A 15,962-nucleotide genomic window follows, 5' to 3' on the forward strand; every position below is an offset into this window, starting at 1 on the left:
ATCATCGTCGTCCTGATCATTGAGTATTTAAGACTTTTGGAATGTTCCTTCATGTGTATTATGTGTATGTATGTATATGCGTACTTGTGTGCTACTATGTGTGTATGTTTGTATGTGTGTGCACATGCATATGTATGTTCGCATACATCTGTATGTATGCATGTGTTCATTTCCATGTGTGTGTGGGATGGAGAGGGCTCTCGTGGGGCGTGGTGAGGGCAGCCCCTCTGGGAGAAGCGGATCTCTGATATAAAAAAAATAACAAAGCGGGAGACCAGTACCCGCATTAAGCTGGTCTGCAGTTTTACTTGTTGCTGGCTATCTTGCTCTTGCTTGTTGCTGGATGTCAACATTTTGAACCGAGAAAGAGATTTAGCTGTCGTACAAAGCTAAAACTCTGTAACTTCATCTTTGTATAGATACTCCCTCAGGCATTTGTCTATTAAAAAAAAAAGTCCTGTGGTGATAAAAAAACTGTGACGTGTGTACGCCTGAAATGCTGGATGCATGTAACAATTAATCTGCCATCATTATATGTATCTATGTATGCATATGTGTATTTATATATATGTATGTATATGTGTATTTATATATATGTATGTATATGTGTATTTATATATATGTATGTATATGTGTATTTATATATATGTATGTATATGTGTATTTATATATATGTATGTATATGTGTATTTATATATATGTATGTATATGTGTATTTATATATATGTATGTATATTTGTATATGTGTATGTATATTTGTATATGTGTATGTATATTTGTATATGTGTATGTATATTTGTATATGTGTATGTATATTTGTATATGTGTATGTATATTTGTATATGTGTATGTATATTTGTATATGTGTATGTATATTTGTATATGTGTATGTGTATTTATATATATATGTATGTATATTTATATATGTGTATGTATATGTGTATGTATATTTATATATATGTATGTATATTTATATATATATGTATATTTATATATATGTATGTATATGTGTATGTATATTTATATATATGTATGTATATGTGTATGTATATTTATATATATGTATGTATATGTGTATGTATATTTGTATATGTGTATGTATATTTATATATATGTATGTATATGTGTATGTATATTTATATATATGTATGTATATGTGTATGTATATTTATATATATGTATGTATATGTGTATGTATATTTATATATATGTATGTATATGTGTATGTATATTTATATATATGCATGTATATGTGTATGTATATTTATATATATGCATGTATATGTGTATGTATATTTATATATATGCATGTATATGTGTATGTATATTTATATATATGTATGTATATGTGTATGTATATTTATATATATGTATGTATATGTGTATGTATATTTATATATATGTATGTATATGTGTATGTATATTTATATATATGTATGTATATGTGTATGTATATTTATATATATGTATGTATATGTGTATGTATATTTATGTATATGTGTATGTATATTTATATATATGTATGTGTATGTATATTTATATATATGTATGTGTATGTATATTTATATATATGTATGTGTATGTATATTTATATATATGTATGTGTATGTATATTTATATATATGTATGTGTATGTATATTTATATATATGTATGTATATTTATATATATGTATGTATATTTATATATATGTATGTGTATGTATATTTATATATATGTATGTGTATGTATATTTATATATATGTATGTGTATGTATATGTATGTATATGTGTATGTATATTTATATGTATATGTGTATGTATATTTATATATATGTATGTATATGTGTATGTATATTTATATATATATATATATGTATATTTATATATATATATGTATATTTATATATATATATATGTATATTTATATATATATATATGTATATTTATATATATATATATATGTATATTTATATATATATATGTATATTTATATATATATATGTATATTTATATATATATATGTATATTTATATATATATATGTATATTTATATATATATATATATATGTATATTTATATATATATATGTATATTTATATATATATATATATGTATATTTATATATATATATATATGTATATTTATATATATATATGTATATTTATATATATATATGTATATTTATATATATATATATATGTATATTTATATATATATATGTATATTTATATATATATATGTATATTTATATATATATGTATATTTATATATATATATATGTATATTTATATATATATATATATGTATATTTATATATATGTATATTTATATATATATATATGTATATTTATATATATATATATGTATATTTATATATATATATATATGTATATTTATATATATATATGTATATTTATATATATATATGTATATTTATATATATATATGTATATTTATATATATATATGTATATTTATATATATATATGTATATTTATATATATATATATGTATATTTATATATATATATGTATATTTATATATATATATATGTATATTTATATATATATATATGTATATTTATATATATATATATGTATATTTATATATATATATATATGTATATTTATATATATATATATATGTATATTTATATATATATATATGTATATTTATATATATATATATGTATATTTATATATATATATATGTATATTTATATATATATATATATGTATATTTATATATATATATATGTATATTTATATATATATATATATGTATATTTATATATATATATATATGTATATTTATATATATATATGTATATTTATATATATATATGTATATTTATATATATATATGTATATTTATATATATATATGTATATTTATATATATATATGTATATTTATATATATATATATATGTATATTTATATATATATATGTATATTTATATATATATATATATGTATATTTATATATATATATGTATATTTATATATATATATATATATGTATATTTATATATATGTATATTTATATATATGTATATTTATATATATGTATATTTATATATATGTATATTTATATATATATATATATATATGTATATTTATATATATATATATATGTATATATATATATATATATGTATATTTATATATATATGTATATTTATATATATATATATATATATGTATATTTATATATATATATGTATATTTATATATATATATGTATATTTATATATATATATATGTATATTTATATATATATGTGTATGTATATTTATATATATGTGTATGTATATTTATATATATGTGTATGTATATTTATATATATGTGTATGTATATTTATATATATATATATGTATATTTATATATATATGTGTATGTATATATATGTGTATGTGTATATATGTATGTGCATGTATATTTATATATATGTATGTGTATGTATATGTGTATGTATATTTATGTATGTGTATATATGTATGTGTATGTATATTTATGTATATGTATATGTGTATGTATATTTATGTATATGTGTATGTATATTTATATATATATGTATATTTATATATATATGTATGTGTATGTATATTTATATATATGTATGTGTATGTATATGTATATGTGTATGTATATTTATGTATATGTGTATGTATATTTATATATATATGTATATTTATATATATATGTATGTGTGTGTATATTTATATATGTACATGTGTGTTTATATGTATTTATATCTATGTGTATATGTATATACATTTATATATGTTTGTATGCATGCATGTATGTGTGTATATACATGTGTGTATGTATATGTATGCATGCATGCATGTGTGTATATACATGTGTGTATGTATATGTATGCATGTATGTGTATGAATGCATATATGTGTATGTGTATGTAGGTAAGTGCACATATATGTATGTGTAAGTGTATGTGTGCATGTATTTGTATATGTGTGTGTATATGTATGTATGTATATGTATGCATGTGGGTATGTATATGTATGTTTGTGTATTATGCATTGTGTATGTATATGGGTATATATGAGCGTATGCTTATAGACATGTATGTATGTATATATTTATATGTATGTATACCAATGACCGTCTTCTGTATGTTTGCATGTGTGTGTATGTATATGTATGTGTGCATAATGTGTATTGTGTATATACATACACAATACACATTATGCACACATACATGTATATATGTGTGTGATATGTGTATATATGTATGTGTGTGTACGTGAATATATATGTATGTATACCAATGACCGTCTTTAGTGTCATGTCTGCTTGAGCATGTGAATTCGTCGGCAGGACTATATGTCATTTTCGGGGTCATGAACTTTCAGTGTCTGAGAGAGTGGCACTCGTCTGACAAGACGTTGCAATCATCATAATATATATTTCCCCAAAACCTCTGGCCTTAACAGAGAAGGGAATAAAACTTGCTGCTATGGTTTCAAATGATCTTAAATACCAGCAAGGGGAGACTTGATTCCAAATATTTCTCATATGTTATATATCCCCCTCTTTTGGAAATAGAGTACTATTATGAATATCTCCAGTATTAAGTGATACACTGAAATTTAGTTCATGTACGAAAACCAAAGAGCGGAGATATAACATATGAGAAATATTTGGAATCAAGTCTCTCCTTACATTTCAGATCCAGCAAGAATTCGAAATATTCCTCATATGTTATATCTCCCCTCTTTGGTTTTCATACATAAACTAAATTTCACAGTGTATAAGGATTATTTAATACTGGAGATATTCATAATTGTACCCTATTTCCGAAAGAGGACAGATATAACATGAGAAATATTTGGAATCAAGTCTCCCCTTGCTAGTATTTAAGATCATTTGAAACCATAGCAGCAAGTTTTAGTCTCCCTTCCATCAAGGCCAGAAGTTTTGAACAAATTTTAATCATATCTTTTCTTAATTAAGTTCAAATTAAGCCAATTCAAGTGGCATACTGGTTATTTTTTTTATTTATTGTTTTGCTTTGTCCAGTTTATGTCTGATTCTCTGAAAATAAAAATATAAATTTCTTTTCAGGTTACGCTATTGATCCGAGTGCTGACAATGTAGAAACACTAAACAGCGTTGTTGGAGATACGATAAAAGCTGAAGAAAATCAAAGTAAGTACAGCATCCAAAGATCTCTAATTCACTGCTGTTAGAGAAGGACAAAGATATGTTAACTGCATCCAATGTTATAAAATGGACCTGTTTGCAGTAGTGAGGTAGATGGGAAGAAATTATTCGTAATATTATGGTGTATGAGAAGAATCATGTGTAATAGTATGAGCTGTGGGAAAGAATTGTCTGTATTGTGTTCAGAAATTATCTTAAATAGTGTGTATGTGTGTGAAGAAATTCTTTTAAATTGTATGATGTGTTTGTCTGAAGAAATTGTTTTAAATGGTGTGTGTGGTGTGTATGTGAAGAAATTGTCTAAAATGGTATAACGTGTGTGCATGAAAGGAAATCGTTTCAAATGGTATCGTGTGTGTATGAAAAAATTGTTTTAAATAATATGGTATGTGTATGAAAAAATTGTTTTAAATGGTATGGTTTGGGTATGAAGAAATTGTTTTAAATGGTATGGTTTGGGTATGAAGAAATTGTTTTAAATGGTATGGTTTGTGTATGAAGAAATTGTTTTAAATGGTATGATTTGTGTATGAAGAAATTGTTTTAAATGGTATGGTTTGGGTATGAAGAAATTGTTTTAAATGATATGGTTTGGGTATGAAGAAATTGTCTTAAATGGTATGGTTTGGGTATGAAAAAATTGTTTTAAATGGTATGGTTTGGGTATGAAGAAATTGTCTTAAATGGTATGATTTGTGTATGAAGAAATTGTTTTAAATGATATGGTTTGGGTATGAAGAAATTGTTTTAAATGATATGGTTTGGGTATGAAGAAATTGTTTTAAATGGTATCTGTGGGTATGAAGAAATTGTCTTAAATGGTATGGTTTGGGTATGAAAAAATTGTTTTAAATGGTATGGTTTGGGTATGAAGAAATTGTCTTAAATGGTATGATTTGTGTATGAAGAAATTGTTTTAAATGATATGGTTTGGGTATGAAGAAATTGTTTTAAATGATATGGTTTGGGTATGAAGAAATTGTTTTAAATGGTATCTGTGGGTATGAAGAAATTGTTTTAAATGATATGGTATGTGTGTGTATGAAAAAATTGTTTTCAATGGTATGTGTGGGTATGAAGAAATTGTTTTAAATAATATGGTATGTGTTTGTATAAAGAAATCGTTTTAAATGATATGGTTTGGGTATGAAGAAATTGTTTTAAATAGTATGGTTTGGGTATGAAGAAATTGTTTTAAATGGTATGGTTTGTGTATGAAGAAATTGTTTTAAATGGTATGGTATGAGGAAATTGTTTTAAATGGTATTGGTATGAAGAAATTGTTTTAAATGGTATGGGTATGAAGAAATTGTTTTAAATGGTATGGGTATGAAGAAATTGTTTTAAATGGTATGGGTATGAAGAAATTGTTTTAAATGGTATGGTTTGTGTATGAAGAAATTGTTTTAAATGGTATGGTATGAGGAAATTGTTTTAAATGGTATGGGTATGAAGAAATTGTTTTAAATGGTATGGGTATGAAGAAATTGTTTTAAATGGTATGGGTATGAAGAAATTGTTTTAAATGGTATGGGTATGAAGAAATTGTTTTAAATGGTATGGTTTGTGTATGAAGAAATTGTTTTAAATCGTATAGTTTGTGTGTGAAGAAATTGTTTTAAATAGTTTGGTGTGTGTGGTAAGAAATCTTTTTTAAATACTATATTATCTGTGTGAAAATTTATCTACAATAGTGTAATGTGTGTGGGAATGAATGGTCTGCAATTTTAAAATGTGCCAAATTTAAAAGATAATTGTCTAACATAATGTTGGTGGTCTTCAATCTCTATTATGAATAATTGGTCGGTGTTGTGTCATGGACACAAAACATGTTTATCTCTCTCTGAAATCACAGTGGTGATGTGATAGGTGCACAGATGTTGTTCTGATCCCCCCTTCTCTTTTTTACTTGAATTATAGATGCATTTAAAAATAAGAACAAATATCGCCATTATTTGCTTCTGGCCTCTTGTTTACTTTCTTCAGCAATGTACATCTATTTCCTGATCAATTCTCTGCAATTTCATAACTCGCCCAAGTGCAGGTGGCAAACCACAACAAAGATGTTTAGTTATTTTAATGTCCTACACCCAAAATGCAAAATTATTTTTGCTTTTTTACAGCATACTTTTTCCCAAGATGCCATTGTTTTAGATTGTTAAATCGTAATGGAATTTTCCACTATTCTAGCTTTTTTTGGTGGTGGTGGGAGACTAATGTTTTAACATTATTTTTACATACCTAATTTACAGAATTGGAATAGGTAAGGGATTTGAAATGACATTAACATTTACATTTTGTTATTGTTTATTTTTACATACATTAGTGTTTTGTTTTTTGTTTTTTTTGGTACTTATGCAGAATAAGAATCATGCTATCGTGCAGTTTATGTAAAACATTGAAAGGTGCTAAAATGCTGAGCCGATTAAATCACAGCAGCCAATGTCATTTAAGAAAACATTTATTTGTTATTAGTTTATTCTAAAAAATACTAATTATTTATCTCGATTTTAACAAAGAAAATGCTTACGAAAAAAGATATGGTAACATTAGTATCTCTCTTCTGAGCAAATCATGGATGAAAACTCTCAACAAACGTTTCCTTGTGTGTTTTTAAAAATTTCCTTTTTTTTCAATTTTCACCCCGAACAAGGCACAGTGCTACTTTGAAGCAGGGGGCTACTATCAGGGACATAATTTGCAGGGGCATTATGAAGGGAGATGAGTAGAAAGATGTTTGTTCACATTACACTTGAACTTCTGCATATCAGTACAGTTGGGAAAGCAGAATCCCGGAAGGGAGTTCCAAAGACCTGCAGTTCTGGGAAAGAAACTATTGGAGTAAAAGGCTTTCTTACATCTAGGGATCTCTACTGTAAAGGGGTGAGACTTAGTGGCTTGTCGTGTTTGTCGGGGGTAGTTACATCGAGGAGGTACAAGTGTTTGCAGTTCGTCAAAGCATTCACCATTAAAGTATTTGTAGAACAGGCAGAGGAATGCAATATCTCGTCGATGGGACAGAGGCTGAAGCCTAGATGACAGTTCAGGACCTATCAAGTTGGCGACTCTCTTTTGAACCCTGTCTAGGAGCGAGAGACAAGCAGCAGATGCACCAGCCCAGATGTGACAATAGTACACCATACATGGGCGAATGATGGCCGTACAGGATACTGTCAGGCGTAAGTAGTTTTCTAGCACAGTAGAGGGAGCCAACCTTCTTTGCAACAGCCTTGGCAATGCTCTCAATGTATCTATTCCAGTTCATATTCTCTGTAAACGTTAGGCCACGGAGTTTAAAAGAAGTAGTTTCAGGCAATGTGTTCTTGGCCATTGCTATTGGTGGTAGAAAAGGTTTCTTGTAATTATTGAAGGAAACAAGCTTAGTCTTAGCAGCATTGAATGTGACCATCCATTTTTGTCCCCATTCCACTACAAATTGGAGGTTATCCTCTAGTGTTTCTGCCATTTCCTTGGATATGTGTTCATTTGTTTTCCCCTCATATCTGTTATAGAGAGTGGTGTCATCGGCAAATATACCCATCTCCGAAACAATTTTATCAGTGAGGTCATTTATGAATATCAGGAATAATAGAGGTCCAAGGATAAACCCTTGAGGTACTCCCACATTTATGTCATATTGTTTAGATGTACAACCGTTGAGGACAACTTGGATTTTTCTCTTAAGAAGGATTTAATTACATTATGTATTCTTCCAGTGATTCCATATGATCTAATTTTCCTTAGAAGACCATCGTGCCATAACCTGTCAAAAGTCTTAGATATATCCAGGGCTACCACTCTACCCTTCCCTGTTTTGTCCAGTGAACGGTATATACGTTCAGATACTACAGTTAAGATATTTGCTGTTGAACGGGCTTGCCTAAATCCATATTGTTTGTCAGTCAGGAGTTTAGCAGCTGTTAGGTGGTGGACTAGGGCTTGATTAACTAAGGACTCAAATATTTTGGCGAAATGCAGAAGGAGGTTAATGGGGCGATAATTTAGTGGGTCATTTCTTTCACCAGAATTCTTGAAGACTGGTACTACAGAAGCGGTTTTCCAGCAGTCGGGAAAGCAAGATTTGTTAAGGCATTTATTGTAAAGTTTGGAGAAAACTGGAGCAACCTCGGCAGAGCATTTTTTCAATAGTACATCCAGGATGAGATCTGGTCCACATGCTTTTGAGGTGTCTAGGTTTTTTATAATACCATGTACCTGAGAAGGGATGATTTTCAAATTGTCTAGTGTGGCGTGTTTTTCGCAAAGGAAAGTCAGGGAGGGAGTGGTGTGCCGGGTCCAGTGTGGAGTTTGAGGCAAACCGACTGGCGAGTAGGTTAGCCTTGTCAGTTGCCGTGCAAGCAACCTCATGATTGTTTGCTAGTGGGGGAATCGTTGATTGCCCATTATTTACTACGCTGTTGTAGATTTTCCAAAAATCACGAGTTCCTAATTTCTGTGCTTCAATGCATTTTCTGGTGGTTTCAGAGTAATCTGTCTTAGCTGTCACTATCACTCTCTTACAATTATTTCTAGCTTCTATATACTTCTGTTTGTTTGAGCTGGACTTATGTCGGTTGAATCTGCGGAACGCATGCTGCTTTTGACGAATAGCAGCTGCACAAGCAGAAGTAAACCATTGGGGAGAGTGGGGCTTGCTATAGAATTTTCGTACGGGAACATGTGCTTTAATTGCAGTTTTGAACCATTCAGTGGTCTCATTTGTACACTGTTCCGCTGGAAGAGAAAAGATATTTTGCCGTTGGGCATCTCTGATGAGTTCCCTGATGGCTTCCCAGTCAGCCTTTTTGTAATACCTCGTTTTGAGTAGTGGGTCTTCAGTTTTAGGGCGAGCATTTAGGGTGATTTCTACCATTATCATAGCGTGATCAGCATTCCCGAGTGAGCTGTGGGAATTTGTTGTACACTCATCGGGAACCGTTGTCAGAAAGAGATTTAGAAGTGAGGCATGTTGATCTTGCTGGTCTGCGAAACGTGTCGGAAATGTAACCATCTGAGATAGGGAATGGGATATATATATGTATCTTTCTTCATGAAATAAATTTTATCTGTCAGTTAATTTTTTTCTTTGGGGTTTTACAATTCGACTTTTTTCTTTTGGTTATTTTACAGTTTTTTTTTTCTCTTGGAGGTTTTGCAGTTTTCTTTTTTTTCTTTTGTGGGATTACAGTTTGATTTTTTTTGGGGGGGGGTTACAGTTTGATTTTTTTTTTGGGGGGGGGGTTTACAGTTTGATTTTTTTTTTTTGGGGGGGGGGTTACAGTTTGATTTTGGGGGGGGGGTTACAGTTTGATTTTTTTTTTTTCTTTTGGGGGTTTTACAGTTTGATTTTTTTTTGGGGGGGGTTACAGTTTGATTTTTTGGGGGGGAGGGGGGGTTATAGTTTGATTTTTTGGGGAGGGGGCTTTTACAGTTTGATTTTTTGGGGGGGTTACAGTTTTATTTTATTTTTTCTTTTGGGGGTTTTACAGTTTGATTTTTTTTGGGGGGGAGGGTTTACAGTTTGATTTTTTGGGGGGGGAGTTACAGTTTGATTTTTTTGGGGAGGGGGCTTTTACAGTTTGATTTTTTTGGTGGGGGGTACAGTTTGATTTTTTTTTTTCTTTTGAGAGTTTTACAGTTCGATTTTTTTTCTTTAGGGGTTTTACAATTTGTTTTTTTTTGTGGGGTTACAGTTTGATCTCTTTCTTCTGTGGGGTTTTACAACAATAAAAAGTGAAAAATAAAATTATTATTATGGGTTTCAGGAATGGGAACAGGAATTTCTTGGGTTTTTAATTTTCCCTGCAGTACGGGCCCTACTGATTCATTATAATCATTTTATGAATTCTTCAAACTGACAACACAAATCTATAATAATTCTTTTAGTCTGTCTATCTTTGTTCATTCCGCTTTTTCTCTGAAACTACCGGGCCAACCTGATTGAAATTTTGTATGAATCTTTATCATAAGCTACAGCAAGCTAAGTATTATGGTATCCATTCGGTGCACAGTTAGGGACTAATAGGGATTTATATTTAATGCAAAAATTACCACAAATTTACCCATATTTAACCATCAAAGCACCTTTCTAAATTCTATGACTTGTGCCCATTTTTAATGGGTTAAAATGCCTAGTTTTCTTTTTATTATATCTTATATAATAAGGTTACCTTGATAATATTGTATAGTAACATAAATGAAAGGCTCATTATTATTTAGCTTGTGTGTCAGGTCATGCCATATGCTACTGGTACCATGTAACCTAGTACTACCTGCCTCATGGTCGCGTCACTGGCGACTAAACTGGTTCCCCCACCAGACGTTTGGTGAGGAGGGTGGCTAGTCTCCCTGAAGGATTAAAAACAAGACCTTCCTAAGGGCGAATGAACCCTTTTTTGGGGTCAACGGCCAACTAGCACTGTGTGTGTTTGTATGTATGTGTGTGTTGGGGTGGAGAGGGCTCCCATAAGCCGTGGTGAAAACAACTTTTCTAGGAGAAGCAAATCTCTGATTTAAAAAACCATAAAGCGGGAGACCAGTATCCGCATTAAGCTGGTCTGAAGTTTAACTTGTTGCTGGCTATCTTGCTCTTGCTTGTTGCTGGATGTCAACATTTTGAACCGAGAGAGAGAGACTTAGCTGTCGTACAAAGCTAAGACTCTGTAACATCATCTGTGTATAGATATTCCCTCAGGAATTTGTCTATAAAAATGGTCCTGTGGCGATGGAAAAGTGACGAGTGGAGGGTTGAAATGCTGGAAGCAACTAATAATTAATCTCAATGACTGTCTTTAGTGTCATGCCTGCTTGGGCATGTAGATTCACCTGTAGGACTAAAAAAAAAAGTCATTTTTTGGGCTCATGGACTTTAAGTGTCTGAGGGAGTAGCACTCGTCTGACAAGACGTTGCAATAATCATATTAACATAAATGAAAGGCTCATTATTATTTAGTTTCTTCAAAGACTTCTAAAATATTTGCTTGTTTTCTTTTTCTGTTAAGTTCATTGAATTGATATGTTATTAGTTGATTTATTTTTAATAAATATTTTCCTCTTCTTCTCTAAGCAAAAATCAATTATTTTCCATTCCATTGAATTGGTGAAAGAATAAAAAAAAAAGGAATAGAAAACAATTGTTTTTTTTGATTAAAAGAAAGTCAGCAGGTGATTTTTAGTAGGTTTTTAATTTTATTCTAATTTTTTGTTTTTTTATATTTCATATTTTTGTTTTTAATCTTATTCTTATTGTTTTATACTTATGTTATTATTTTTGTTTTTATATTAATTTTTTATATTTTATAATTGAATGTTTTAGATTTTTTATCTTTGAATTTTTCTAAATTTTATCAATGAATTTTTCTAGATTTTTCATCTGAATTTTTCTAGACTTTTTTACCTTAATTTTATACATTATCTTATTTTTATCATAATTTGAAAATTTTCAGATTTTTTTATGTTTAAATTTTTCTAGATGTCTTGTATCTTTGAATTTTCTATATTATCTTATTTTTATCATAATTGAATTATTTTATTCATTTCTTTGTAATTTTCTTAGAAATTTTAATTTTTTTTTTGTTTATGGATTTTTGTCAAACGATCATCATCACTCTTATATTATTCTTATAGGACTTTTACCCAATAACGGTTGATGAAATAAGGTCATGCTACCTCCATCTATAATATAAATCTCACCTGTCTGTTTAAATGTATGTGTGTATGTATGTTTTTATGTCTGCCTAAAACTTTCAATGGAGGCGACAGATTTTCACGAGGTCGGTATAGTTTTGGAGCTCGACCCTTCGGACAACAAATATAAAAAAAATTGGCTAAAAACATTTATTCCTTCACTCTCAACTGAGCACTTTTACTACAGGGAGAGGTCACTCTTTTCGCTAATATTTTCGAAAGTCATCCCTTCTTTTTGATTGACTAGCCTTGATTTAAACCTTCGCCACTTCCGGCTTTGCGATGGGTGCAACAGCTCTCACTTCACTTTTTTTTTTCTTTTTTTTTTTTTTATTGCTCAACACACGCCTCCAAACGCCTGGGCAATGCCAGGCATCCAGGCTAGTAGATTAAATAAAGGGTCCTATTTAAAATTCCATGTAGATTCAACAGAAAAAGTTCTGAGTTGAAGACGGTCGGAGGTTACATTGGCTGAAACTTTGTGTAAATAACACTCAAGATGAGAACAGTAGTTTGAATAATCAACATTACATGGATTATCAGTCCTCATCTAAAAAATTATGAAATATACATCTTGTTGAACTCGGGAATCTATATGAACTTTCACATGGAACTTTATCTAACCCACAGAGGGGACCTTGTTCTCATTCCATCAGCCATGACTGAGTAGAAGTCTGAAGTAATTCCCAATTGGACAGTGTGGAACGAGAAAAGATATGATTCCATTTCCATTTGATGAAAACCGGTTTTAGTTTTTTTTGTTGTAGATCTACTAGTTGGCCAGTTGTATACAAATCCCAAGAGTGATAGGAACCTGAAAGTGACACAATGTTCAACGAGTACGACTGGAGATTCGCCGCTGTACAACTCATGCTCTAAGTTATGATAATATGACTATTGCTGGCACCCTCAAAATGCACCGCTGGATTGCCACAAATAACAGGGACGTACTCGGGGTGATGAAAACAAAGTTTCCAGCCATGGTTATGGTCTTTGGCGTGGTTTCAAGTGATGGACCACATCATACTACCTTACATTTTTGAAATCGGCTTAAAAGTTAACACCAAAGTGTACTAAAATATGCTGAAGAGTGTGGTGATCCCCTGATGCAATCAGGTGGCTGCTGGCAGATCCTGGGAGTCGCAGCAGAACTCGGCGCTGGCCCACAAGTCCAAAGAGACTAAAGAGACCCAGGATTAGCTTCAGAAGGAGTGCTACGACTTTGTACCCTTCTCTCCCCGACTGATCCCCCTCCTCCTCCCCCGACTGAACCTGTTTGATTGCTTCGTTTTGTCATACATCAAGAACATCACCAACATGACCTCCCACAACACCAATGCCAACCTGATCACCTCCATCTGCCGAGTATTTGCTAAGCTTCCAACAGTGCTTGCAGAAAAGGCATGCTCGCAGTTCCAGACCTGTATCGAGGCGGTGATTGAGGCTGAAGACAGCTACATTGAATAGATGTCAGCTCTACTACATAATCAAGTTACCTGAATTGATTTTTTTTCAAGAAAAGTTTTAAAATAAAGCTGTAGGGTTGTTTTCCCTAGGGCGACATTTTTATCATTGCACTGTGTATAAACTTCTACAAGATTTTAGTTTACTTAGCACTTTTATCTGTTGCACTGTGTGTCCTTGCAAGCAGATTCTTCAGTTCAACAACACACACCTGTAAAAATTGAACACTTTAGCAACAAAAACGTTGCGAGAATAACATCCAAGTTGATAACAGTATTCCAAATAATCAATCCCCATCTAAAAATTCTGATTCATAATTCTTTCTTAAAATAATGATTTATATATTTTCTTTCTTAAAATAATGATATATACATATATATTGGAGATAGTCTCTGGCCATCTGATGTTTAGGATGTTTCTGAGACATCAGCTGGTGAATGTTTGAAGTTTGTGGGTGTTGGTTTTGGCCACACCTTGCAGAAGCCTGCATCCAACATCATCAGGCAGACCCTTGAATGGAACCCGCAAGGCAAGCGTAAAATTGATCGCCCGAGGCAGACATAGAAAAGAAGCATTGAGGCTGAGACCAGAGCTACCGGAATGACATGGGCCAAACTGAAGAGGACCAGCCAGAACCAGGTCTGTTGGAGGAGTATCATTGCAGCCCTATGTTCCCAAAGGAATCAAGAGGCCTAAACAAAACAATATATATATATTCTTTCTTTAAATAATGATATATGCATGTTTTGTTGAAAAGCAGGGATAATTACTGTTTGTTTTTCTTATAATCCTTCTTTTCCATTTGGTGGGCCAATGTTCAAACATTGAGTGTAAAAAGAAATTCACCATAGTCGCAAAATTTTCAACTTCAATGAGCCGTCTTCAGGCGTGTGATGAATTAAAAAGTTGCCTGGTCAAAAAAAAAAAAAAAAAAAATTGTAACAATGAGGGTAGAGGGGGAGGGGTGCACAGTCACAAAAAAAAAAATTGGGTGCCATCAGCCAGAAGCGAACCGTAAGCAAAAAAAAAAAAAAAAAAAAAAAAAAGTGTGTTAGGTGCAAACTCGCATAACTGAAACCGAACGCTTTTACCGATGTGGCCACAATTACACAGATGCTTTGACATCGCAAATTTAGTTATTTCAAATGAAAGAAGGTATTAACAATTAGCGCATGCGCAGTTTGTAAATCATGTCGAAAGACAAGTTTTTATCTGATCCCCCCCTTAAAAGAAAACGATATTTCTACACAAAATAATTGACCATATTTTTCTAATTTTTGAATATTATTTGTCTGAGAGATCGTTCTTTTCTAACGATGCTGAGTTGGTGCGTGGATGATGCGCATGAGAAAAGTTTTTGGCAGACATACAAACATAAAATACATTTTTTTGACTTGGTTGAGATTAAATTGTAAAATTTTCTTTTTCTCCTCCCCCCACTGTCTTTTTCTCCTTCCCCCACTATGTCTTTTTCTCCTCCTCCCACTGTCTCTTTCTCCTCCTCCCACTGTCTCTTTCTCCTCCTCCCATCCACACTCTTTCTCTCTCTCCTCCCACACTCTTTCTCTCTCTCCTCCCACACTCTTTCTCTCTCTCCTCCTCCCACTTTCACACACACAATCTTTTGCTTGAACTCTTTCTTGA

The 15,962-nt window shown here is 30.8% G+C and overlaps 1 protein-coding gene across 1 annotated transcript in view; it reads left to right on the forward strand.

Annotated features, from left to right (window-relative positions):
• The window catches only part of LOC145263130 (pre-mRNA-processing factor 17-like), a 268,376-nt gene that overhangs the window by 154,955 nt on the left and 97,459 nt on the right, over positions 1–15,962 (forward strand). Inside the window, exon 4 of the mRNA XM_080120076.1 lies at positions 5,070–5,153. Coding sequence (XP_079976202.1) covers positions 5,070–5,153 — 84 coding nt within the window. The remainder of the gene's footprint in view (positions 1–5,069; positions 5,154–15,962) is intronic.

This window comes from Euprymna scolopes, chromosome 38 (assembly GCF_053919585.1).
Source record: "Euprymna scolopes isolate OS-2025 chromosome 38, ASM5391958v1, whole genome shotgun sequence".
Taxonomy (NCBI): Eukaryota; Metazoa; Mollusca; class Cephalopoda; order Sepiida; family Sepiolidae; genus Euprymna; species Euprymna scolopes.